The 26,604-nt window shown below is 40.6% G+C and overlaps 2 protein-coding genes across 2 annotated transcripts in view; one reads left to right on the top strand and one right to left on the bottom strand.

Moving 5' to 3' along the window:
- Window positions 1-23,937, bottom strand: LOC118117572 (collagen alpha-5(IV) chain-like). Its single transcript, XM_047342011.1, has 52 exons — window positions 23,748-23,937; window positions 21,558-21,611; window positions 20,463-20,552; window positions 20,263-20,307; window positions 20,029-20,073; window positions 19,824-19,886; window positions 19,354-19,407; window positions 19,207-19,233; window positions 17,150-17,218; window positions 16,703-16,765; window positions 16,573-16,608; window positions 16,054-16,098; window positions 15,829-15,909; window positions 14,924-14,977; window positions 14,685-14,750; window positions 13,975-14,016; window positions 13,787-13,840; window positions 13,652-13,693; window positions 12,376-12,460; window positions 12,167-12,202; window positions 11,849-12,025; window positions 11,578-11,667; window positions 11,216-11,299; window positions 11,015-11,085; window positions 10,749-10,937; window positions 10,500-10,671; window positions 10,304-10,393; window positions 10,098-10,205; window positions 9,860-9,954; window positions 9,197-9,347; window positions 8,979-9,089; window positions 8,683-8,847; window positions 8,391-8,477; window positions 8,023-8,163; window positions 7,367-7,465; window positions 6,749-6,856; window positions 6,350-6,489; window positions 6,071-6,197; window positions 5,891-5,976; window positions 5,593-5,683; window positions 5,364-5,411; window positions 4,799-4,981; window positions 4,300-4,430; window positions 3,974-4,046; window positions 3,613-3,687; window positions 3,328-3,453; window positions 3,046-3,141; window positions 2,543-2,752; window positions 2,283-2,460; window positions 2,033-2,147; window positions 1,763-1,935; window positions 1-1,125 (listed from the first exon to the last, which is right to left on the bottom strand). Exons 1-52 carry the CDS (start codon window positions 23,817-23,819, stop codon window positions 1,008-1,010), a joined length of 5,031 nt encoding a protein of 1,676 aa, XP_047197967.1. The 5' UTR covers window positions 23,820-23,937; the 3' UTR covers window positions 1-1,007.
- Window positions 23,938-26,604, top strand: part of LOC118117558 (collagen alpha-4(IV) chain) — an 18,808-nt gene continuing 16,141 nt past the window's right edge. The window contains exons 1-3 of the mRNA XM_035169880.2: window positions 23,938-24,234; window positions 24,463-24,550; window positions 25,211-25,253. Coding sequence (XP_035025771.2) covers window positions 24,516-24,550; window positions 25,211-25,253 — 78 coding nt within the window. The 5' untranslated portion in view covers window positions 23,938-24,234; window positions 24,463-24,515. The remainder of the gene's footprint in view (window positions 24,235-24,462; window positions 24,551-25,210; window positions 25,254-26,604) is intronic.

Raw genomic sequence — 26,604 nt, 5'->3', positions numbered from 1 at the left:
GATGGATTACATATTCATTAAGTTTTTGATAATGGATTCTTTCAATTCATGGTTACAATTTGCAAATATGCATTATTTCTCCTCATTTGTATTTAATCTTAATACATTTTCCTCCACTTGTTCATCTAGTAACATGAGTATGAGTTGCACATTTTTTTGTCTCCATGCACCATCTAACATGCTGAAACTCAAAGGAATGTCTTTTTAGAGTGAGGGAACAAATGACTCAATGTTTGCATTTGGAAACAATTTCAAAGCGAGAGCAGGTCACATTTACGACACACTTTCTCTCCAGATGGTTAATGAACATTGGTGTCATTTGTTGTGACCTAATACCTCCAACGTCATTGACTGGACTGCACCAGCTTCTCAGGTCACTTAGAGCGAAGCAGCAAACCTGTCACTGACATCACTGAGTGGACGGGTTAATTATCTCATTAGCACAAAACTGGACATTTTGGCTTTTTTTTGTTTTTTAATCAAAAAGATCTTTTGCTATCACATGGTGATACATGACATTTTATCAGTTAAGGTACACATGGTAACAGATGGCTTGTTTTCAATATGTCACTCAGTTTTTTTTACAATATTAATTCTAATAACATGTTAGAAAAAGATGTTGGGTGAAGTATTTAAAGTAAAACACTCAAAGTAAAAATAAAGCATTTACAATCCAGAAAAGATAATATGTAAAAACTGAACTGTACAGTGCTGCTGTTGCTACTTGTACCTTTTCCACTGCCATCATTAGTTGTTATTGAGGCTAAAAATTAATTAATTACTTTCCAGTGGCAAACTGCAGCATCCATAAAACATCATGGATCACTAAATGTTTCATTAAATTTAATATTCACTATTTTCAGAGCTTATATAACTGCCATCAAAGATGATTGGCTATTTGGTTGAGGAATGTTTTTTCATGTAGTGGAAAAGCATAGACACTAACACAACTAACAAGTTTCCTCTCACATTTATCATATTTTAGATGACATTGAAAGTAGTCATTGTTAAATACTGTCCCCACGTCCGTCACCTGGGCGAGCCGTTACTGGTTTCCTACAGACTTGACAACGGCTGACAACACTTTCTAGAGCGGGTCCCTTGACGGTCCGATGAACAGGTTTACTGGATGGGAGAAGAAAACACAAACACAGTGTTACAGATGGCAGGGGCAGATCCAGGGGTGGGGACAGGGGGGCCCTGGCCCCAGCTGAAATCTGATTGGCCCCTCAAGTGACCCTGTCTTGTCAGTAGTTATTTTTCTTTTAATAAAGTAGTCACTTACCAACAATAAATGTGGCAACCTGTAGCTATAGAGCTAACAGTAAACAAGGAATGACTTAGTGTGCTTGCCCCTCTGTGTAAATTGTTACCTCTTAATGGCCCCTGATTCAGAAAAAAACAGATATGTGTAGTGGAGTTGTGGATTATAGCTGTTTAGATGATTGATTTAAAGTAATATGTTAAAAGTGTTAACAAAGCCATTGAAATCAAGATGATAGATTTCTTTTGTAAGATTTAATGAAACTAAACAGATTCATGTGGATTATAAGAGCAAATATCTGTAATATTCAGTTTTCCCTCCAGAACTTGATTCGTGGCAGGTTGGTTTAGGATCTGAAACTGTACTCAAAAGCATCAGAAATCTGAAAAAACAAACGCTTAAGAGAATTGTTTGGCTTAGCAATTGTTTCCATGTGGCATTCCCCATCCTGGAAATTTAGGCTGAACCACTGCGTAAAAACATAAGTAAACAGTTTACCTGAACATGTTGTTGGGGTCGAGGGAGGCCAACCAGTAGCTGTAGGAGTCGGGGTAGTAGTTACATGTCCCCTTGCCGTGACATTCAATGAAGGGCACTTGGCGGAAACTTTCCATACATGAGCCAGGAGAAACCAGAGGCTGGGATGAGCCATCTGCACCAACGCCTGTTTGCTAGAATGGATATAAGGTCCAAAGAAGACTAATTATTTGGGAAATGTCAGTTAAGGAGATCCATTGATTCAGAGGAAAGAAGCACTGGTCTCTTTACCATGACAAATGAGTATCCAGTCCACAGGGACTCCCATCCCTGGGGACATTGAGGTATCCGAGTTGTCTGGCTGTGGACGGCTATAACATTGGAGGTGGTTTCACACACTGAGCACCTAAACCACACATGCAAACACAAACGTTAATAGAATCATGCTCCATAAACAACTTCAGTTAACGAAAATCAAATTGAATTAAATCAAATTCCTATTTCAACTATATAGGACATTTTTGTGAATGCACTCCTCCACCTGCTGATGTAGGAGGCCAGTTTATCCCCTGCGATGGCAACCATGTTGGCGGGAATGGGAGTGTCAGTGGACAACCAGTACGAGTAGTCATTTCGAGAAGCGTAGCGACAGTTACTCTCTGTGTCACAGAACAGGAAGGGCATGGTGGAGAACCGAGGGAGGCAGCTTCCCATTGTGCCTGAGAGACAGTTTCAAGGGGTGGACAGAAGTCATGAAATGTCTCAAACAAAAAGAAGCTTCTATGTATGAAGGTTTCTTACCGAGGTCCTGACCATGAGCTTTCTCATTTCCATTGATGAAGAGGAGGGAGTATCCAGAGTAGATGAAGATGGAGCCATGAGGGCAGTCAGGGACATGGATGCTTTGACTGTGTCTCACTATCAGGAAACTGTCAGTGTGACATGAAAAACCGCTACCGGGCAACCCCGGAGGACCCTTCAGGCCTGGGTCTCCGGTTCTACCTTCTGGACCTGCAGAGTAAATGCATCATTAATGAAGAACAACATGTACAATGAAGTATTAAATGAAATCACTTCGGCAATTTTTTTGGAGGTTTTTTGGCGTAATGGTTCACTGTCTTTGTCACTGTCACTGTTCTCACTGGCTTCCCACCCAGATTTACAAGTACACAATGCAAGCAACCACTCATGTGCCCCTTGATGTAGAAAGGAATCATAATATATAGAAAGGCACAAGAGCAAGTTCTTATTCCACTGGTATCCATGTTTGCACATCTACACCATCTTTCAGCCTATGCACATACCTGGAACCCCGGCTGTTCCTGTGTCTCCCTTGCGGCCAGGAAAACCGGGCAGGCCGAGTGGGCTGGAACCACGCACCCCTTTGATTCCTGGCTGGCCTGGGGAAGATACATCCAGTGTCACATAGTATCACGAAGGGCAACTTCATGGAAGTAGCATTATTTGAAAATACTGTACATCACATGACACATTATTATATCACACAATATGACAAACTATGACAAAAAAAATTGTTTCACATTAAAGTCACAGTGCAAAGATTGAACTGAGATAAAATTTCGAACCTTGATGGCCAGTTGGTCCTGACACTCCCGTGCTTCCTGGGGCTCCTCGATTTCCGGAGGGACCAGGTAAGCCAGGAGGCCCTGGTTCATAGATTTCTTTGCCAAATACTGGTTCGCCTTTAGGGCCTGTAGCGATAGGTGAGAAAAAAATCAAGATTGGTGGTTTTCTGAAATGTCCATCAACTGTACTGGGAATGTCAGTAGAACTAAATCTAGAAGATATTATCGGGGCTCATTGTTATCCCTGCTTATCGTGAAGAATAGTCAAACAGACTTCTGACGCACCAGGTTGTCCAGGAAAACCTTTGTGTCCAGGTGGTCCCGGCGGGCCTGGGATGTATCCGGGGTGTCCCGTCCCACCTAAAATACACAAGTTATAATTCGATTTCAAGTAGCTTTGTTTCAAACCTTATTTCATATATTCTTTCTTATAGTGTATACCAGAAAAAAAGTGAAATTTATCCTCATGAATTTTCTTTTCTTTCTATCCCAGTCATTTCTGGTCCCATTTGGGTTCCATCTCAGTTGTAAGGACATAAATCAATCGCCGATTATGACTCTTCTGTGGTGACACATCTGCATTTGTCGGTGGAGGAATTCATAGAGGGCATCTAATCTATGCACTAAAGATGAAATGATAGAGTACCTCGAGGGCCTTGGAATCCAGGAGGACCTGAGTCACCTATTGGCCCTGGGCCTCCAGGTGGGCCTCTTGCACCCTGGGGATGCGAATGAAACAATGAAAGGTCAAAGGTTAGACTTTAAGTATTGCAGAGATTATTTTAAGATTCAGGATTAAAGGCATCAGTATCAGAGGTGATGTAACTGCAGGTGATGCTTGGAATTAATCAGGGATAATCAGCTGACAGAAATTAAAACTACTTATATGACATATTACTTGAATCTTTTGTCATTTATATTTTATCAGACATTTTTAAGTAATCATCAAAAATAAATGTTAGGATCACTTACAGGTGGTCCTTGAAGCCCTTGATCTCCTTGTGGACCACAATAACCTGGGATTCCTGCAGGACCCATGTTCCCTCTGTCTCCTTTTAACCCCGCTACAGTGGGACCTGGAGGGCCAGGTAAACCAGGAGAGCCTACATATACAGCAGCAAGGAGAGAGAGTGATTGCTGAGAATCCATCCATCCAATTTACTGCTTATCCCTTGAGGGTTCCGCAGGGGCCGTAGCCAATCCCAGCTGACTTTGTACACCTATGGGCAATTTAGTCTCTCCAATTCACCTAAGATATATGTCTCTGGAGTACCAGGAGATAACCCAAGCAGACGGGGCCTGCACACCGTAAGACTCTAGTCAGACATCACGTTTGAGCCCAGAACTTACTTGCTATGAGGCGGCAGTACCAACCCTACCACTGCACTGCCACCCTCAACACTTCAAACACAACATTTTTGCCACTTTAAGATATGTCAGGTTCTTTAGTCCTGCAGCAGGAAATCCTCACCTCGTCTGCCAGGAAATCCAGGATGGCCACTGTCTCCTTTTAATCCCAGTAAACATGCCCCTTCTCTACACGTTAGCCCCTGAGGACCATTAACCCCACGTGCGCCTGGAAGTCCTCTGTCTCCTGTCGGTCCAGGACTCGCTGTCACAGACAAGCCAGGAGGACCAGGGTTTCCTGGGGGACCTAAAAGACATAAAGAAGAATCCACTAATGTCTACAGCCAAACAACGCAATAGTTAAGAGGATTAAGATTCTTAGTTAGATTTTAAGGTAAGATTTTGAACTCTGGATATGTCATTGTCTATGTCCTTGTGATCAATTTCATTTTATGGTGTCAATATTACTAATTTGGACACGTTGCAATTATGACATGAGCTATAAATGAGTAGGCCGCTAAAGCTTTCACCAGCTACACAGCAGGTTAGAAAGCAAGGCAGACCCCCTTTGAGTCCAAAAACAGAATTTACAGTCAACTTTCCAAATGTGTGAAAATAAAAATGCAGTACCATAATGAAGCAAACTTGCACAAGTGGGATGTTTGTGGAAGTGTTGTCTATTACCTCACCTGGTAGACCTGTGTCACCACGTCTTCCGGGTGTCCCTTCAATTATGGCTGCAGAGAAGATATCGAAGGTGAGCTTTGGCTACCTCAATTACTTTGATGACTTGTTAGCTAGTACACAGACAACTGTTCAGTAACAGTAAGAAAATAACAACACTTATAGGTTTGTAATACGCAGGATTTGCATGAGTTCATCGCGCCATGCAAAATTTTCATGGAAGATTTCTCTTACAGTCCCCTTTTTGTCCTGGTGGTCCAGGGATCCCATCCCTGCCCTGGTTGCCTTTCGGACCTGTATAACCAGCAACACCCCACAGTCCTCGCTCTCCTGAGGCAGGAGACATGAAAAAGTCATGTTGAGGTTTAATTTAAAATAGAGTACAAATAAAACAAAACAGTTTAAAAGTTCAGTACCTATTACAGTATTTTCTGCGTACAGATTAGGTTGCATCTTGAAAGTATGTCGTAAATTGATTTGGTGACTTTTTTATGGTATTGTTATACAGTAGAAAATGGTTGATTTAAAGGACTTTGCCTGGTGAACCATGAGGTCCTGGGTGTCCTTTAAGTCCTGTAGGCCCATATGAACCTTTAGCTCCTTGATACCCTGTTAAACCTGGAATGGGCAGTGGAGACAGAAGTTGGATGTAGAGGTAAATAAAGTGTGAGTAAATAAAATATGCCTAGTTCTCATGATAAGAGGTAGTTACCATTGTCTCCAACAGGTCCTGGGTTTCCTCTGGCTCCTGAACTTCCTGGTACACCTACTAGTCCACTGATGCCAGGTTCTCCTTTCTGACCTTTCATCAATTCACTATTGCTTGATCCTGGTTCACCCTGAGGACAGGAATAAGAATAAAGAGAAAAAAAGAACATGTCATTATTTACAATCAACACATACATTGGCTGGATCCATATTTATATACATATTGTACAAGATTGGATTCTGCTCTACCGAGTCAAGCAAAAATATGTTTTTGATCAGTCACCTTTTGTCCGGCTGGTCCAGGGAGTCCATATCCAGAGTAACTTGGTTCTCCATTAACCCCTTTGTATCCAGTTTGACCTGTTTTGCCGACTAGACCCGGCCCTCCAGTGATACCTTGATCTCCTTTTGTGCCTTTCAGGCCTGATAGGGTTACAACAGGGTTTGTTTGGTTTAACTAATGTATTGATTTATATTCTAAGGTTTTTTGTAATTTTGAGCCTAAATATTATACATTTAAACAATACTGTAAACCTTATTGATCAGGAGAATTATTTACAAAAGTGAAAAACCAAGAATTGGTTGCAAATAACTATTTAGATTTATTAAATTACTTGTGAGTTTGGAGTAGTGAACTGAAACAAAAAGAGTTAATGGCCTTAAACGACAGTTTAGGTTTTACCTGGAGGTCCTCTAAATCCTGGGTCTCCCAGGACTCCAGCAGGTCCTTGACTTCCTTCTTCGCACACTGCTCCACCAATACCTGGAGCACCTGGAGCACCTGGAGGACCTGGACAAATGATACACATTACAAATACAGTTGCAAATAATGTAAAAGACATGCTAACCCTAATGACATCACCATGACATAATTTATACCATATGAAAACCCATGATTGGTTATTCCTGTTTCTGATCTTATTGGTTTCAAAAGTTAATGCAATACAACATTATAAAATGTCATTTTCTGACCTACAGACAACACACACACAAACTTGTTTGTACTTCTATGAGGACACTCATGACATAATACATTCCCTAGCCCCTTACCCTAAACCCCAAACTATCCAAACTAAATGCCGAACCCTAACCTAATTCTAACCCTAACCCTAAAACCAAGTCTTAACCCTCAATCAGCCCATACAAAAATTGAGGACAGGTCAAAATGTCCTCACTTTCCAAAAATGTCCTCACTCTGTAGGGTCTATGCTTGAAATGGTCCTCACACAATTTTAAGTTCAGGAAGGAACACACACTCAAAATGAAGTATATTGCTAGCAATGTTACTCTAATTGCAAACCTCTTGGTCCAGGACCCCCTGGTCCTCCTTCTGTCCCGCTTTGCCCTTTTGGTCCAGTACTTCCAGTGTCTCCATGGGTACCAGTTTGACCAGGGGGACCTGAAAAAGTACAGTTACAGTTAGAATATTTTCAATATTCCATTAAGTTTATGTATTCCATACAGTACTATTTGGTATAAGAGTCAGACTGCATTCGTGACTTCACATGCACTCTGGTAATAGATGGCCTGAAATCCAGACCAATCAGAGAGCTCATATTCTTTTGCTCCTGCAAAAAGATCTAGCTTCCTCTCACATTTCGACCGATTTATTCAATATTAATCAAGATGACTGTCACTGATGTGGAGAGGTCTGTTGAATCCATTATTGAGACAGTATTAACCAAACTAGACTGTATATTTCTCTGAAAGATGAACAGCTGCATGTAATAGTCTGTTTAGATTTTTCTTTTACTCTGCATAATGTCACACGTTTCAATGCTCTGATTGACCATTTGGAAACTGAAAACGAAATGAAAGGTTGCAGAGGATCTGGAGATACTGGGCCCTGTCCTACCAAATTTTAAAGTGTATTACAACCACAACAAGAAACCGTCTTTTACACATTTTTCAAAGTCCATTTTACAGTGTTACAAGAGTTTGCTATGATTAGTTTACCAATATAGCCAGGGTCTCCTGGGGGTCCAATGATTTCTATTGGTGTTGGTGATCCAGTGCCTGGAGGACCTCTGGGACCAGGTTCTCCATCCATGCCTGGTGGACCCTGGGAACCTTTGGCTCCATCAGGGCCAGCGGAACCTGTGTGGTTAACAGGCATGTTAATTAACTCCATCAGAAGTGTGGATCACATATACAAATACAATGAATCACTATTAATGGAATGAGGCAAAAACCTCTGACTTGTATCAGACATAAGACTTTCTAACTTTGATAATTTATTTGTATGTGTCAAAAATATTTAATAGATACACAGTGATTTACTTGTCTCTGAAGGTGTGTGTGTGTGTGTTATATGGGTGTGTTACCTATTTGGCCTGGTGGTCCTAGAATTCCAGGGAATCCTTTCAGTCCATATCCTGGAAAGCCTTCTGGTCCTGGTTCTCCTCTCAGTCCTGATGAAATCCAAGTGTAACATTTAAAGACAAGCTCTTTCTCAGCATCTGTACATTCTTCCATTGGCACTGCATAATTATTGCAAAAGCCTTTTTGATGTGCACTTTAATTTGATTTAATGTTTTCTTATATAACTAATGGTTGAGACCAGATCTAAAGATCACAAAATGAGTGTAGTTTTCTGTCAGAGAAATAATGTCCTACCTGGTTTACCAGGCAGGCCGTTTCGTCCCATAATCCCTTTTTGTCCAGGAAGTCCATGTAAGCCCGCCACTGATGACCCAGGGGAACCAGGCTGACCACGGGGGCCAGGATGACCCGACCCTGGTAAACCTGGATTCCCCTTCTCACCAGGGAAGCCATTGGGCCCTGGGGTAGGTGACATAGAGAGTGATGTGGATAGAAGAAAATGGGGGTGGTGAATAGTGGAAAAGCTGAAATTCAATAAACATTTATCTTTGACATTTTAGCTTTCATGGTCACATGTACTGTAGACTGACCTGGGAGTCCTGGATAACCATTGGGTCCTGGTGATCCCTCTGGTCCAGATAAACCATTACATGACTCCTTGCTACCAGGTAGTCCGGGGGGGCCTATAAAGCCTTGACTTCCTGTATGCAGCATAGAGTAATGTTATACATAGATTAATATGTGTTTGTTGAAATATTACATGCATTAATGCATATGTATTACAGTTTTACATTTGGTGTATGACTACCTTTTTCTCCTGGAAGACCAGCGTTGCCATTTAGCCCTGGGTTTCCAAGTAGACCAGGAGTCCCAGCATCTCCTATAGGTCCCTGCACTCCAGGTTCTCCCGGAAACCCTGGCAGGCCTGGGGGCCCACATTTTCCAGGACCACTATCAGCCTGATAATGAAACATATACAGAGCATTATTTATTTATTTATATTAGTTATATTCACATATATCTGTGTGCCTGCAGTATGGCATTTTCCGAGTGCTGTGCTATGCTAGTGCTGGGACATATCATGATTTCTCAATTGACTGAAGCGGTCTGTGGAACTTAAACAGCTGAAGAATCTCTAATATTCGACACTAAATTTAGTTCTGTTTAGCGTTGAAATCTCACTAGTCAACTCTCACTATACTTTATACAGAACTTATGGCAGGATAAAATCAAAGAGGTATCTACCTTTATTACATTATTAATAAAATTAACACTTGAATGTCCTGGAAAAATGTATATAAATATAAGATAAAACATATAATAATGTGTTTTCAGTAAACCCAGTTTACTGCTCGTCCCTAACTGCTGTTTTCCTTTTGTTACCTTTAGTTTTTATTCACAGAAATAGCCAACCAGGTACTATACTATATGTAGATTTCTACATTTCACAGATCTTGTTTGTGCCCCTGACCTTCAGTCCCGGAACACCAGGAGGGCCTTGTGAACCTGGCTGACCAGGCAATCCCATACGAGGAATACCTGGGAGTCCTGGCTGCCCCTTTGCACCTGAACAACACACACAGATAAAAACATAGAGTGATATAGTGAGTCTCCCAAAGCAATATCAAACTAACTGTGCCACTGATTACACACCTGTCTATAGAGTATAAGCATGGCTCTTTTGCTTGACTTCAATACACATTGATTACCTTTTGGCCCTGGAATTCCGAGCTTTCTGGGAAATGCCACATCCCCTCTTTCTCCTTTCTCTCCTGGGGTACCTGGTATTCCTGGGGTACCTCGCAATCCTTGATAACCTTGATGTTTATTAGCAAGTATGAGAAATGCTTTCATCATCTATTGTATAATCATGTTCAGAGTATCCTTCCATCCATCCGTCATCATCCTTGCTTACCGATGTTTCCAGGATCACCAGGCAGACCTTTAAATCCAGGTGGTCCAGGGAGTCCTTTGGTGTGAATGTGGATAGGTTCCCCTTTCTGGCCTATCAATGAAGGAGAGGAGAAATAACAAGCAATGGCTTTCACTCTTTTTCTCTCTCTATCTACTGGTATTTGTTCAATTCTTTGTACATCAGTGTGTTTCTTTACCTGGAATTCCAGGCAGTCCTGGGAGGCCAGGTACACCAATATCTCCCTTACTTCCTGGATGTCCAGCATGCCCATATCCTACTGGGCCAGGGAAGCCAACTGGTCCTGGATGACCTAAAGGCCCTGGTGGACCTGGAAAACCCTTGTCCTGCTCCACACCAGTGCTTGGATACTAGTGAGGGGACAGTAAACTTTGTATAACCTTTGGTCCCAAATGGCATGAGCTCAAGTAAGGCAAAACATTCTTACTAAATCCCCTGGAGGGCCTTGATATCCTTTGCGACCTGGTAATCCAAGAGTCCCAGGGAGACCGTTTGCACCAGGGTTTCCAGGCTGTCCTGGGCCTCCTATCTCTCCCTTTAATCCTGGGGTGTGATAGGAATGTGAGTCTCCCTTTTGTCCCGGAGGACCTTGAAATCCTGAATCACCAATTGCACCCTTTAGAGAGTAATACATGTTTGTAAAAACAAGCAACATCAACAACAAAAAAGTTACTTTAAGATATAATATCTTACTGGTCCTCCAGGTACACCTTTAGGTCCTGGGAAGCCTGGAACACCTTTGGCACATGGTCCTTGATTGTAGCCTCAGCAACAGAAACAATTGTGTCTATTTCAGTTTTATATCTATTTTACTCCTCATAGTTACCAGTAATAATATAAAAATGCAATTCAATGAAGAAGATTTGGACTGTTTTCAATCAGTCCAGGTTTTACCAGGAATGCCTTGTGGCCCCGGGGGACCTGGTAAGCCTGGGTGTCCTGATCCGGTACACTGACTACAGGACTCCCCTTTCTCTCCTGTACAAAGCATAAGAATGTATATATACATTAATATGTATTTTGTGAGCCCTATTTTCATTACACAGTGTTATATTTTCCTCATTACAGTTTTTTTATCCATCCATTATACAGTATATACAGTATAGTATAAGGTTTTAGTCTTTCTTATATTAAAAAGTGATAACACATCAAAGGGTTCCAGAAACTGTATCTTACTAATACTCAGATTTAGCAGTTGTGAAGATGTGTAGAAGAAATGTGAAACAAATGAATGGTAGCTGTCAATTTATTGCAACCTTTTATTCCAAAAGTTCCGCTATATCCCGGGGCTCCAGGGATCCCCATGATTCCCTTCATTCCTGGGACACCTTTGGTAATCCTGTTAGCTATAAGCAACACAAAAAACGAATCAATAAGTTTACTATTTACTGTTTCAATATATTCTCACTATTGTATCAAAAATGGTTGTTCTTTTCATCATTGGTGCATTTGTTTGTACTTCAGAAATCCAAATCCAGACACAAAAAGCCTGGCATGAATTCAAATAGCTGTGGCATTTATACATACTTCTGTCTTCTGGAGGTCCAGGTGGGCCCTGATCCCCAGGAAGACCTCCATCACCAGGGTCTCCTTCTAGACCTGGGAGTCCAATATAAATATCCCCAGGCTCCCCAGGGTCCCCTTTGGAACCTGGAAAGCCATTAGGACCGCTTGGGCCTGGCACATAAAAGCCAGATGCACGGCCTGTGTGATGTAAAGCGACAGACTGAGACAGATATATTCAGGGGAGAAAAGCAATACCTCTATATTAAAATAAAACTTAAAAAAAAAAAAAAATCTATATTTTCAATAGGGAGGTAGAAAGGTAGCCTCTTTTCTTCACACCTGGAAGTCCTTGTTGTCCAGGAAAGCCCACAACACCTAAGAACAGAATAAGGACTTGTGTTATTGTCTGATTACTGAGTTACCGGTAATGCAACTATAGAATTTGTTATGACACAATCATGTCACACACTGACTTAACCCTTTGTTGTATCGATCTATTTGTCATCTCACTATCTGTCAGTGTCTTTATCATAAAGCTGTTCATCTACCCTGACGACCAGGAAGCCCACGTGGTCCAGGGGAACCAGGATCTCCGTGATATCCTTTGAGTGGCTCAGGCACAGGCCCATGTATCTGCAAACAAGACCATGTAGTGAAATCATGGCGGTACAAGTACTAGTCATGCACAGTATAGAACACACTAAAAATTCACAAGAATAATGTCTTATCCTCATTCTTTCATCTGTTCATGTTTCAATAAATTATTAAAACATACCAGTTTGCTTAACTCAAGCTCTCCATTGGATTATCGCAAGGGACTTTCTGTGTCAAGTGTGAAGTAACACTGAAATACAATCATACACCATCTGACTAAAGTGTTTCAGTTTTTCCAGTCACGGAAGATGGCCAGGGAGTAGTCCATAAATGCAAAACTGAAAGAGACAGCTTGCCACAGTGATGTTAGCTCTTGGTGGGACGTCAAGAAAACCTGGAAAAGGCAATCTACTGTTTGCAGAAAATATGGAGACTACATTATAAGATACAAACTACACATTAGTAGTAAGAATCGGAATGCCATATCGGAATTTACTTATGATCCAAAACATACAAGCTTATCTGTGAAGCCTGAAGCAGATAAATAGGATATAATCTCCCAGATTTATGGAACCATCTGTTCGATGAAACCAGTCAGTAGATAAGCTTAGAACACAATGGACACCATTTTTAGGCCCTTTTACACTAATCAGAACTCAGCATGTAATCATACCTGATCTCTTTGCTGCAGACATGGACTCAAAAACTTAAATATAAGTTTGTGCATTGTATTCACTTCACAAAATCCAACATTAGTAAATATTTCACCAAATCTGGACCCCATCAAAATGTAAATCAGGGCCAGCCATAAAAATCTGTCTTTAGAACAGGTCATTCTTAAATCCTTAGTGAAGCTTACAACATATTTGTGGAGCTGCATCCTCTCACTGTGAGTTTCAGAGGAAATTTGAATAATGTAGTTGCCTTTACTTGCTTGATAAACTTGCCGTCTTATCCTGTTTAACTCAAAAGATTCTAAACCCACTTTCCATGTCTGGTGGCCCCCTAAGGGCAAAGAAGGTTGGGGTAACAAATTGGTATGACTCATAGCAGATCAAGATTTATTTATTTATTTGGCTTTGTTCTCTCTCTCTTATTGTTTGTAGGCTTTCTTTTTTTTTCTCATACACCTTTGTGTAGGTGTATGTAGTCTAAAAAAATTTTTTAAATCCCAGAAAAAGGGATGCCAAGAAATCAGGAATACTAAGTTGAAAATGAAAATGAACTCACATATCCGGGTGGACCAGAAGGACCTCTATCTCCCTTTTCACCCTGAAGTTAGAATGTATAGACAGAGCATAAAACAAAGCACAGCAACCTACCAAAAGACTGTGTATTGTTTTTTGGCACTAACAGATCACTAACCGTTCCTCCTGCGGTCCCTGGATTTCCTGGCTCACCTCTGTGGCCAGGGTTTCCCTAAAGAAAAATAATTTGTATTTAAAGGCCACATAATGAGGGCACACACACACAGACACACAGACACGCACACACACACGCACACATACACATAGACACAATAAAATAGACATTCAACAACAGTCGAACAGTACCTTATGTCCTTGACCAGGATCCCCATCCTTCCCTGACTTTCCCTGTAAGTACATTTAAAAACATAATTAAGGTTTGAATAGGTTCTGCTTTCTATAAAGAGAATAACTTACCAAGGGCCCTGAGCATATTTAATTTATTTTCTATTGAAATTGCAGAGTTTGCATGTTTTGGTGGCTTTCATGCACTGATTTAAAAAATAAATATCAGATGCACTCAAGTCAAATTGAGCACAGCTAAGGACAACATGGCAACAACTTCATTTATAAGCTGTATTCACCTAACTGTGGATTCATGGAAGGATTTTGTCCTTAACTCTTTCCCCTTGTTTCAGAGAAGACTCTGTGTTGCAGGTCCTTTTCTGGGTTGGCCCTTCCAATTGGGTTAGTGATGAAAACTATTTTCCTGCTAGATAATTCTGATGACATTATGAGTTATCAATTATCAATGACATGGGTCTATTTTTCTGTTCTTTCCTCTCTTTCTCCTTTATAATAGCAGATCCCATTGGGTTTGATGTTGCATTACTGCCCTCTGCTGTTCATCCCTATTCTTGAACTGTTACCTAAGTGATGTGCAAAGTGATGTCATAAAACAAATATCTGCATATAGGGAGAAAGATATGTATATATAACAGTGAAATACATGTGATCTGGGACACCACTACCTTTCATTTGTATGCACATGGAAGACATTGAAGCTAGTATCTTACTTCTGGACCCTGCTGTCCTTTGTCTCCCTTTGCTCCTTTAGAGTCGAAGCCATAACCGACGTCTCCCTGAGAACAGATCGAAATGAGCACAGAAATAAAGAGGGAGGGAAATACACAACACTAGAAAGGCAGAATAAGCAGTGGCAGTTGTTAAAGATTTAACAACATTAACTTTGAAGTGTGTATACTTTGATGCCAGATGCAAGTGTCATTTGTGTGAACTGTTAACAGAAACTTACTGGTTCGCCCTTGCAGCCGTTTTCTCCCGCATCTCCTCTATCTCCCTTTAGAGCCTGAGTAAGAAATAAACCTCATGTAACAAAATGAGTCAGTAGTTGCAATTACAGTCTGTCCAACAGACAGACATTGTAATATCCATTGGCTATAAATATTGCTACCATGCCATATTAAGAAAACAATCTATTCCTAGTATTTTTTTATGACCCTTTGACCTTTCCATTTGTGCCATCATCAGACCACAATTTCCAGTTCTACACAAGAAATATTAAATTGTAATGACTTGGGAAATGAAGAATTATAATAATTTCCCTCTTACTGTACTTTGAATTAAATGTTGCCTTCCCTCAGATGCTCTGTCTGTCTCAAACTACCTGGCACAGTAATTTAGGAAATTTGTAATCCCCAAAAACCTATCGCCAGCTGGTTAGCAACAATAAACTGATAAATGTATCCAAACATTGATGTTACTGAATAAATGATATATTAATAATAGCTTAAATCGCAACTGTGAGTGCCTTAACACAGCGGTGATTTAGCATTAGAATTGTCCTCATATACAGGAAACAACACATTGTAAAATATTTAACGGTTCAGTGTGTAGAATTAAGTGACATCTAGTGGTTGCGTGTTGCAGCTGAATACCCCATATCCTCACCCTCCCCTTCCAAACATGAAAGAGAACCTGTGTTAGCCTTCAGTTGTTATAAAAACCCAAAAGGTGTTTAGTTTGTCCAGTTTGGACGACTGTAAAAAACATATATCTCAATATAAAGAGCTCATTTTAGGGGAAAGAAAACAACAATTAGTACAATTTAGTTATATTAGTTTATATTGAATTAATGCTAATAGATCCCTTTCACCTAAATCTTACACACTGGACCTTTAATCGTCACGATGATCTGACCTCAATCTGTTGCTGTATGTCAGTCAAAAACTCCCTAATTCGACCTGGTGGCCCCGGTTGTCCATGTGGTCCTGGTCTTCCCTATATCAAACAAATTGAAATCATCCTCAAGACATAATACAGATAATGTTATGATTATTTAACAGAAATTGTCAACATCTTCTCCTCTTTAAATAAATGTGATAATTATCAGTTTACTTCAACAATGGATTTAAACAAAAATACCTTTGGTCCTTGAGGTCCTGGGATCCCGCCTGTGCCCCCTTGACCCTGAAGGATGGGAAAAGAATTTGTAACTTGTTTGCATCTCAATCTTTCACAGACACTCCCTCAGTTTGCTTTATCTCATCTTTCAAGGTCTTGTTGCTGCAACACCAACCAAAGAGAATACATATTCCTGTCCCTTCTCTGATCCCAATTATGTTTTCACCATCTGCAAGACGTTTCACAGAGAGCTGGGAGTCTGGAACCCATCTGCATGTTCCCACAACAGTGTAAAATCCTGCCCTACTGATAAACAAGTGTAACGATAGACGGCAGCAACAGCCAGTAAATGTTTACACTTTCCCAGGTTGTGTGAACACTGCCAATTATGATAATTGGATAACAGGGGCAAGACAAAATAACCCTGCAGCTGTGGTTTTCAAGTGGTTTCCCAGGATATACAGTGCTCACTCTACTGATCACAGGTGTCAAATAGTGTTGGTGTGTGCATACCTAATGAAATATTCACACAAGCATTACCTTGGATCCCTGAGCCCCTGGACGGCCAAGAAAGCCCTGTTCACAAAGAAGGCAGACAGCGACATAAAAAATCACATCATAATTTCCCATGGTGTCAAATGTACTCAAACAACAAGGCAACTTCACTCACATCATTGCCCCTTGGTCCAGGGTCCCCAGGTGGTCCAGTCTCTCCACGGGAACCTGGGGCTCCCTGAAATACAGACCTGGCCAGTTATCAAGTTTATTTGACAGTCATCCATAATCTATACCATTCATCCTTTGAGCGTCACATACGGGGCCCAGCTGACATTGGGTGGGGGGGGGGTACACCCGGGATAGATCGCTATTCCTAGATAGGGACTACATACAACCATTCACACCTACGGCCAATGTGTCTCCAATTAACCCAACCCCAATCTGCAAGTCTTTGGACTGTGGGAGAAAATACAGGGAGAACATGCAAACTCCACACAGAAAGACACCAGCCGATTCAGGATTCGAACCGGGAACCTTCTTTCTGTGACGGTACTACCCCCTGATGATAAAATGGTGAATATTATACAAATCAAAACTGTGATGCAATATAAATAGTTACCTGTTCTCCGTCCCTCCCAGGTGGCCCAGGTGGCCCTTCTACTGAACTTGCTGACGTCCGAGATTCACCCTGGGTAGCGATGGAAATATGTTTATTTATTATTTGATACAATAATTAAAAGTATTAAATTTAGTGTTAAAATACCTGATAATCTCAGATATGTAATAACACTGTATAGGAGATGTAACAATACTTAGCTGTTACATTTGGAAAATCTAGCTGACAGTTGTGCTCTGTAGGCTTCATCACTCATCTTTATGTATCCGTGCACTTGACATGCACATGCTCTGAATTACAATGACCACAGTCAGTGTCTTGGGAGCTGCCTCATTGAATCGACCACATAAACCCTACTTCTCATTCGCCATGACTTCAGCAACCAGTGGAGGAGAATCAATATGCGAGGGTTTTAGCTGTGTTTATAGAACAAGGTAAAACAAACGCAAGCCTGTTTTACACATGCTTTGCTTTCTGGAGGGTTTCAACAAGCTTAAAGAGCAAAGGTGGTTTTAAAGCGTCATGGCCCAGACATGACAACACAGTAACAGGAATGTAAGTGGCCAAAAGTGCACTTTCACAACAATATCTCACCGTCAAGATCCACACAAACTTGTTATTGTTAATGTTTGTTCTTTCAGGGAGGATGTTACTCCAGTCATCTAAAAACTGTTTGTGATGTCATGGATCGATTTACAGAACAAATATCCAGTTTTCAATGAACCCTACTCGTGTCTGACACCTAAATTGATATCATGTACCCGTACACTTTAAGACATTTGCACAAACCCATTACTGCAGCATTTTGGTTTCCACAGAGTGAAAAGAAGTGGGGATTAAAAACAGGCCCAGAGCAGAGGCACTTGCATGTATGATTATTCATCTTATCATTTTTAACCACGTGAGATGGTTTTAGCTTATATAGTGGCTGCAGGTTTTTGAGATATGCCTCATTGCTTTCTTTATTTTTCCAGGACCCGGTGTGGCAGCTAAATCGAGGCAATCGGTCAATTTGCGCTGTTAAAACACAATTGTGTGTTAATGGAGCGATGTTTGGGAACCGGCTGCATTGCTCAATGCATGTGACATGCCTCATTCTCCTTACACACCCTCCCGATTTAGCGGTCTGCTAATATTTTCCCATTTCGTCCTTTGCCTGTCAGTTCCACCTCAGCCTCCACCTGCATGCTCCAGCAGAGGGTTGAAGATATATGCTCATCACTCACCATGATCTCTCATCTCATATCCGGGCGGAGTTATGAGGTTGCAGCCTTAAAACTCAAATTATGGAATGGAGCTCAGCGTAACTCCAATCAGGAGGATTATTTTAAGGATTTACAAATTCACAATTCTCTCTCCCTGCGTTTTCTAATTAGCTGACAGTGAGCGTTTTCAGTAATCTCAACCAGATTATCATCCAGCCAATTATGTCCTTGCTGCCAAACTTTTAATCTGTTCTCCTCTCCCCTTGCTGTCGGATGCAATTTCGGTGATTTGCTGCAACCCTCCTCCACCCCAATGACCTCCAGCCTTTATATCTACAGCCGTAGTTCTCAGCCTCAGCATCGCTCCATCCCATCACAACCACCACCAGAGTCCAGACGCTGGCGGGGGGGTGTCCTATTCTACACAGCCTCACCCCCTTTCAATCATGATGACATCACAGGGGGGTGTAGGTGTCAAAAGACTCATTTATATCCCATCACTTCCTCTTCTGTTGTGCACGGCAATAAAAAAAGCATTCAACTTTCAATTGAGGTCTCCCCTGAATAAACTGCTACTGTAATAAACATTTCATCTCAGCGGGGCAGATCACTGTCTTCGGAGGTTGTTGTCAAAGCTGAGGTGTATTGACCTTGGCTCAGACATGTTTACCAACACATCCCAGTGCCTCATACATAACGACATGGACATGTTCACAGATACATAAAGATGAGCCACACCTGCGGCAAAGCCTTAGATAGATCACGCTCACAAAAACATATAAACTTCTTAAAAGTCGGTCAGTGCCGAGGAATTCTCCCTCTTCATTCATAGAAAAAGGCTTTAATGATCATTACCTTAGGTCCACGCAGACCTGGATGACCCTGTAAAGTAAAAACAAAGCTGAGGCCAGTTTTGAACAGTAAAATGGATTGAAGTGTAGAAAGCCTCAATACTTTATTTTGGTATACATAACAATGAATTGTTTTGAGTTTGCTTCTTACTGGGTTTCCATCAATACCGAGGGCCCCGTGGATTCCAGGAGGCCCATCCTCTCCCTAGAAGAAGGTCACAAACACCTTTAAGCATAAATACATTTGTTTGAGATCAGAAGAAGAGTGATGGAAAGTTCTCGCTTTGCAAAAGTTCAGGATTTCTAAACTCCAGCAGCTCAGTGTTGTCTCATCCAATCACAGCCTGACATGCTTGCTTTTAGCCAATCACTTATTAGCTATCAGATACTGTCTCTCTCAGCTGTCTTTCAGCACAGTAACGTTTTTGTGAACAGCCCTCACTACCATAGCTGCGGTACCTCTCAAATCAAACCCTGTCCTGTCATGAATCATCTTTCCTACACACCTACTTCCTGTCTCAGCATCAAAAGTCTCCATCTCTGTCTTATTCTATTTTGTTCCTAAATTAAACGTCTCCTAATTTAAAACTATTACAGATAACATTATAATTTTTTTCTTACATCAGTTCCATTGCATCCTGGGGCCCCTAGGGGTCCTGGAGGCCCTTGTAAACCCGGGATACCCTGTAAGAGAATGATCAATTATCTATCAATCAGAAGTTTAAAAAAGCATCTATTTAAATATGCTGGAACATACATTTACACAATATGTAAATGATATGATGAAGAGTGTAACACAGACGTAATTGAGGATAAGACAACTCACCGGTAAACCATGAGATCCAGCAAATCCTTCTTTGCCTTCAGGTCCCTGTAATGACATTGTACTTTTTAAACAGCAAAACAGGTGCAACAGAATGGATACCCGGTCAATGCAATACCATGCAATGCACATACATGTATTATACACAACTACATTCAAGCTGAAGTCAAATATATATCCACTGAGACATAACTCAACACCAAACAGACAGAAGCAAGGATAAGACAGTTATGTTACCGGATCGCCTTTTGGTCCCACGTGTCCATCAGACCCTGTGTTGCCCTGTCAAAGACAATAACCTATAATTGATCTTATGATTTGATGTCATGCTGAGGTGTAACAATCTTAACACGATTTGAATCAGTGTTGCCATCTGACAATAGTATGTGTTTTGAAGTCAAACAAGAGAAGACATAAGAGCCAGGCTGATATTTTACCTTTGCTCCCATTGGCCCAGCATAACCAGTTGGTCCTGGACGGCCGTCCAGTCCTGGGGAACCGGTAACTCCTCGTAAACCTTTGTCTCCCTGTGTGTGTGTGTGTGTGTGTGTGTGTGTGTGTGTGTGTGTGTGTAGTTATGAAAGACAAATACACAAAGGGACAGACAGATGACAGATGACAAATGAAAATAGAGATATCATTTTAAATTGTACATTTACACAGTTGTATTTTTCAGTGATTAATTAGTGAAGAGTTATTGAGGAATATATAGTTTCCTGGATGTTTGTGGAAATAATATTTTACGCTCTTATGTCACTATGATTTTGATGCTTAATGAATAACATGGCTGCTGAATAACATCCCACTGTATGTCACCAATGGAGGCCACTGCCCTTATAAAACGTATAAACTCAATGACCCCTTGGGAAATATCAGCTTGTTTCTATTATATGAACAAATCCACAACAGTAGTAGAAAATATTAATTATAGTTCAATTTGTTTTCAAGTGTCAGTCCCTGTTTTTATAAAATAAAGTAAGTGAGATAGACGTTCTTTTGAAGACTGGAGGTTTGAGTGGGTTGACACTTTTGACAGTGAGACTGATGTTTAGCAAAGTGCACATTAAACGTACTTCTCAGGAAGGTTTGAAAAACAAATTGGGTAAATCTTACATATACTGTAGTTCCAATGCAGTTGTTTGATTGGAAACTCTATGAAAACAGACACATTCTTTTAATTCATGATTCCTCATGCATTGAGAATTATTTGCAAACCTTAGTTGATTAGTTTATGATGTAAGATTTTGGAATGAATGCAGTCTTAGCAATTCCAGACCATTAAAGAGTGTGAATTGTTTTACATTAAATAAGTTTCATTTGCTCTTTTTCTGCTTGAATCTTACAGTAAAATAATTTAAAATTAAATTAAAGTAATTATTAAGGATGTTGAAACAAACTAGAAGATGTAGCTGAGACTTATATAAACTATTTAGAAAGCTATGTAAAGAGAAGTAAATCTAAAAACAGCCAAAGCTAAAAGTAATTCTCATTTAATTTGATTATTTCACACAGTGAACAGTTGCTCTACTCACCCTGCTGCCTTTCACTCCTTTACAGTGGCACCTGGATTTTCTTCTGCACACACACTAAAAAGAAATTATAACATTATTCAATATATATCGTCTGCATGGAAAACATTGTCCAATTAATTTGATATTATTTTGAGTTTGCCCGCAATTAATTTTCTTTGCAATAAAAATGTGCATCCCCATAGAAATGTAAACCCATTGGATTTTTGTCATCTGTCAACCATATTGCAGAAACCAGCAACAAAATCAGTCATCATAATGAATCCTTTCACCTGAACCTCGATCGCTGTTGCCAGCATGAAAGCACTTCTCTTTTATCTCATGTAGAATCAGATTCATTCTGCTTGTGTTCCCTTCGCCGAGTGTCCTCCACGATCATGTGCACCCTCTCGTAAAGGCCTCATGTCCACCTCACAGCTCGGAAACTACCACAGTTACTGAAGGGAGACTACTGCTTTGAATGATTCCAACTTTTAGAGACATTATATTGATCCATTATTCTCTGAAACTGTGAATAACATCTACAACCTTCCTGTGTTAGAGGATTAATGCCTCCTGTGTTTGTGTTTATCAGAGGAGCTTTTAATTTGAAGGCTGTAAACATTAGTTTGTTAAAGTGTGTTTCTAGTCTTATCAACCACTCAAATCGCTTTACACTAGAAAGCACATTCACTCATTCACACACACATTCAATTTGGGGTTGAGTAACTTGCCCAAGGACAATGGCATGCGGATTGGCTGAGCAGGGGATTGAACCACCGACCTTCTGGTGAGTGGACGACCCACTAGCTAACACATAGGCGCACATTAGTCAGCTGCTAAAATCGATCAACATTATGTCAGATACATTTGTGTGCAACATTACTACACATTACCCTTCTAATTCACTGTGGAGATAGGGTGTCCACTGCCCCTGGACAGAAAGGTGGAACATTTCTTAATTCCTTAACAGTGGCTCATTTAACAGAGGCCATTTTGCTGTAATGAATTGAATTTACCTATGCACGTGAAATGATATCATTAAGAATGAAAATCAATGTGTTGTAAGGCAGGGGATGCATTTCAATGCCATGGCTATAACAGGGACAAAGCTATAATGTGGATTGTATCACCATCAGCGACCTTTAGGCCGAATAACTGATACAACCTCCTTTTATAATAAGTTACTCATCAAGAAGTGCAGAGATTTTTACAGAAGTAAAGAGCTTAGACATGTATTATTACTCCTTGAATAAAGCTGGACATCTTATATTTCCTGTGTGACTTTTTTAATGTATGACGACTTATATTTGTGTACTTCTCTACTTCTACCTTGGATTTGTCTTGTGGAAAAATCTAATATGTTCATTATTTATGTGAAAAAGAGAATTAGAAATGCTCTGCTGTTTTAACTATATGATTATTAACACATGTTTCTCCTCTGCTTAATGCTTGTTCTGCTTATTTCCAGCTTTCCCTCTTACATATACCACTGTCTCCATGACTTCCCTTAAGAAAGGCCCACCAACATGGCCCACGTGAAAAAACGCTGCACACACTGCACTGCATGTGCAGACCAACCGTAAACAATCCCATGTCTTCGGGGTGCAAGATGTTTGCAGATAAGCTCAGACTCTGCAGTTACAAACAGACGTTAGTGTTGTATATGAGAGCTGAGGCAGTGAAGAATGAACGCCGCTCACGTTATACACAACAGAAAATACACATAGAGCTACAAAATGATGCTACTCTCCCGTAAATAGATTTTAGTGAGGATCTGGGCAAGTGGGTTTAAGGTCGACAGCATTATTGAGTATGCTAAAAAGTTGATATATTACTGACATCTGCTTTAGATGTAAACAAAAACCTGACAGTGTTGAATGTGCAATGATTAAAGCTCAGTGGAAAAGTATTTCTTATTTAATGGCTGTAGATTCAGGTTGTGACACAGTGCTATGTAGTTTTCTCTTGAGAAATCCTCAGCTTAAAACTCTCCTAAGACGTTTAGAGAAATAACGAGCAGTGGTATGACCCTGAAAGCATCACAAGTTAGACTTCACAAAGTGTGTACAGAATGAGATGAAAGCAAAACTACTCAACTACTAGAGATCAGTACATGTTTTTATTTCAGTACCTCTGCTGATGGGTGTCTACGCTTCTGGCTGAATGAAATCACATTATTCTCCGTTAAAGAAAAAACAAGAAGCATCTTACATTTGTGGCCCCGGTGCCCGACAGCATCACAGCGAACACCATCAGAGGGACCACGAGCAGCGGCCTCCACATGGCTCTTCTCGCTTCAGTCAAATCAGAAGCTCAGGGAGTATGGGGTGATGAATGTGTTTCAGAGCATCCTCCTGCAGCGACCAGCCTTCAAAGCACACACCCGCACACTGCTGCACCCTGGACGCTCTCAAGTCATTGCCTCAGTTCATATCAAGGTTCCCACACAAGGGTTTGAGCGCCTTGATAGACACACAGAGATGTTGTTTAACTTAATTCTGTAGTGGTAGGAGGTCTGAGCTCACTGATGCAGCCAACCACAATCATCATCCTTCTCCTGATCTCACAAACAGTGGCAGCTACTCTGTGTGCTTTCTACTGATACTGAGGCAGGAGATCAGGCTGAATCCTCTCGGAGGTCGTCCTGTTTGGAACACGCTAAAAGCTTCATGAGGATCATTTCAGCATCTGAATCTGGGTGAGTTGTGGATGTTGCTTTATGTGCACGATGGACTGTCATCGATAGACTACATTGGTTTTAATGCAATGCAGAATTTCTCAGCAAGTAGCAAAATGTCACTGTTTTAAATATCATGATTGCATGTACTACATCTTATCTTCCAGGAAGTCTTTCTTTATATAATGTTAACTGGTCCATGGTTCACAGGTGTATTTGCTGTGTCATGCTTCCTTTTATTCCCCACAGGGGGCAGCACTGAGGCCAATACTCACCTGTGAAGCTGACTGAACAGATGAGAGATGAGATCCTCACTTACTGTAGTGACGCTGTGCAGGTGAGTCTTTATCTGTAGCTGCATTCATATCTGATCACTACTGGTAACTATTTGTCATTTAACGGTTTTCTATGATATCCCCACATCAGAAAACATAGACTGGTGTGTGTTTTTAATTCTCTATGTTGAAATTTGTCACATGATTTTATCAGGAAAATAAAGGTGTTGGTGTAGAACAGCAAGAGGGCAACTAATTTAAGAAAATCATTTTCACTACTGTACTATGGAAGGTCACATGAAGCCAAATGGAATTCACATCCACTTCTCAGCAAATGTATTTACCGGAAGGCAAACACACTTCATGCATGTTTATTCAACACGTCTGAATACTTGGAAAACCTCAGGGATGCACACGCAGGAGTCACCTGGGGCCACCGGAGAGTTTGAGTTCGACAAACCTCTTGCAGTGTTCCTGCTCTAAGCGAAGCACATGAGTTCTCATGCACACAGGAGAAAAAAAACACAAGCACATGCACAGTGATTTATCCTGTGGATTTGCCTTTTTAATCTTCTGTCCTCATATTACATGTATTTGCATCAGTTGGATGCTGGAGATTTTAGGTTGTACTCCACGTAAATATGGTCTCTTTTGTGTTTCTGTTCTTGGAGCTGGGGCTAAATGAGGCTGCAGTTAATCTATTTACATTCTTACATTCACAGGTGGATCCTTGTGGTGTTTATCTTCGTGCAGCAGCTCAGCGCAGTAAGTATTTCCTTCTTGTTTTCTTCATACACCAAACACCAGTTAAAAGGTGTTAATCAACAATTTAAATGCAGAAATATATTGCGAACAAAATCCAATATATGTCCCCCCAGTCTGACGTTTGATATATTGAAAGATACAGCTGCCATAAATATTACCAAAAAAAAATCAATAGAATGTCTTCAATATCAATATCTTCCATTTAAATTCAGTTTTACACAAACACTTTTGTTAGCACCTTTGCTAGCAGGTTGTACTAATGCAACACAATACATCTGTGCATTGTGAAGCTCATTGTGTTTAGTCTCCGTTGACACTGTTTCAAAATGCATCAATAAGCCCCTTGTTAATTTATGTAAATAGTTGAATTGTGGGTTGACAAAATCTTAGAATATAATACTTTTCAATACAACGCCATCACTAACTACAGACTCACAAGTTACCACTGAGTTAACATTTTTTCGACACAGGCTGAAACCCTGCGGTTTGGACTTTGTACAGAAATCTGAAATGCATCACGTAAACTTTAATTCCAGCCTAGCTTTTGCAAACATTGCTGCTGCTACAGTAGCCAGGGATGTAGTTTTGGCCCGTGTCGCAAACAACTTAAAAAATGAAGGCAGGATAGTCCTTAAACCTGATGCTCTCAATCTTAATTCCCTCGTGGGGTCACTGGGTGTACATTCACTTCTGTTTGTGTTTACATCTCGCTGTTAAGTTCTCCCAGAAAAAAAAAACCCTACTGGGGTTTATGAAGTATTTCGCAGCAAAATTCCTTCATGCACTTGACGCACCTGCAAACTGTATGTGCTGCTCCCTATGTGTTTACAGTATTTGTCGCCAAGTATAACATTTCCTTTCATTTGCTGGCCTGACATTTTGGCTCAATATGAGTTACAAAATAAATTAATAGTATAAAAAAAACGAATAGATGAATAGATAAAAGATAATTTGTTATGATATAGTATTTAAAATAAACAAGTTAGGTTGTTCATTTTAAACCAGCACTAAATGCTGGGACAAAGGTGTAAAGGGACACCAGTGAAGCAGTAACATTGACATCATGGCGATCTAAATGGCCTGTCCAGGACGTAGCTGCGTGCTGTGTGTTTTCTTGGTGACTGAGAAACAGTCATGATGTTTGGACCCGGAGAGAAAGAGGGACGGGCTTGTGTTCCAGATGTCCATCAGAATACAGTTTCCCCAGAGTACACTCATCCAAATATTTGGAAAAGCTCTGAGAAAATATTTCCAAATATTGTGACATCTCCACACGGTAAAACTCCCAGTACACACACACACATATCGGTGGGAACACTTGGCATCTGGAAGTGTGATAGAACACTGCTTT

The sequence above is a fragment of the Hippoglossus stenolepis genome, chromosome 11 (genome assembly GCF_022539355.2).
Source record: "Hippoglossus stenolepis isolate QCI-W04-F060 chromosome 11, HSTE1.2, whole genome shotgun sequence".
Classification (NCBI taxonomy): Eukaryota; Metazoa; Chordata; class Actinopteri; order Pleuronectiformes; family Pleuronectidae; genus Hippoglossus; species Hippoglossus stenolepis.
This window is presented reverse-complemented; position numbering and strand designations above follow the sequence as displayed.

Bases quoted from the DNA above. Each gene is read 5' to 3' on its own strand.
- LOC118117572 (XM_047342011.1), bottom strand. From the start codon at position 23,819: ATGTGGAGGCCGCTGCTCGTGGTCCCTCTGATGGTGTTCGCTGTGATG. The intron at 16,099-16,572 runs GTAATGCTTGTG...CCCATCCTTCAG, and splicing joins CAGGGGCTCAGGGATCCAAG to GGTCAAGGGGGCACAGGCGG. The intron at 11,300-11,577 runs GTTGCAATAAAT...TGCTTTGTACAG, and splicing joins CGGAACTTTTGGAATAAAAG to GAGAGAAAGGGGAGTCCTGT.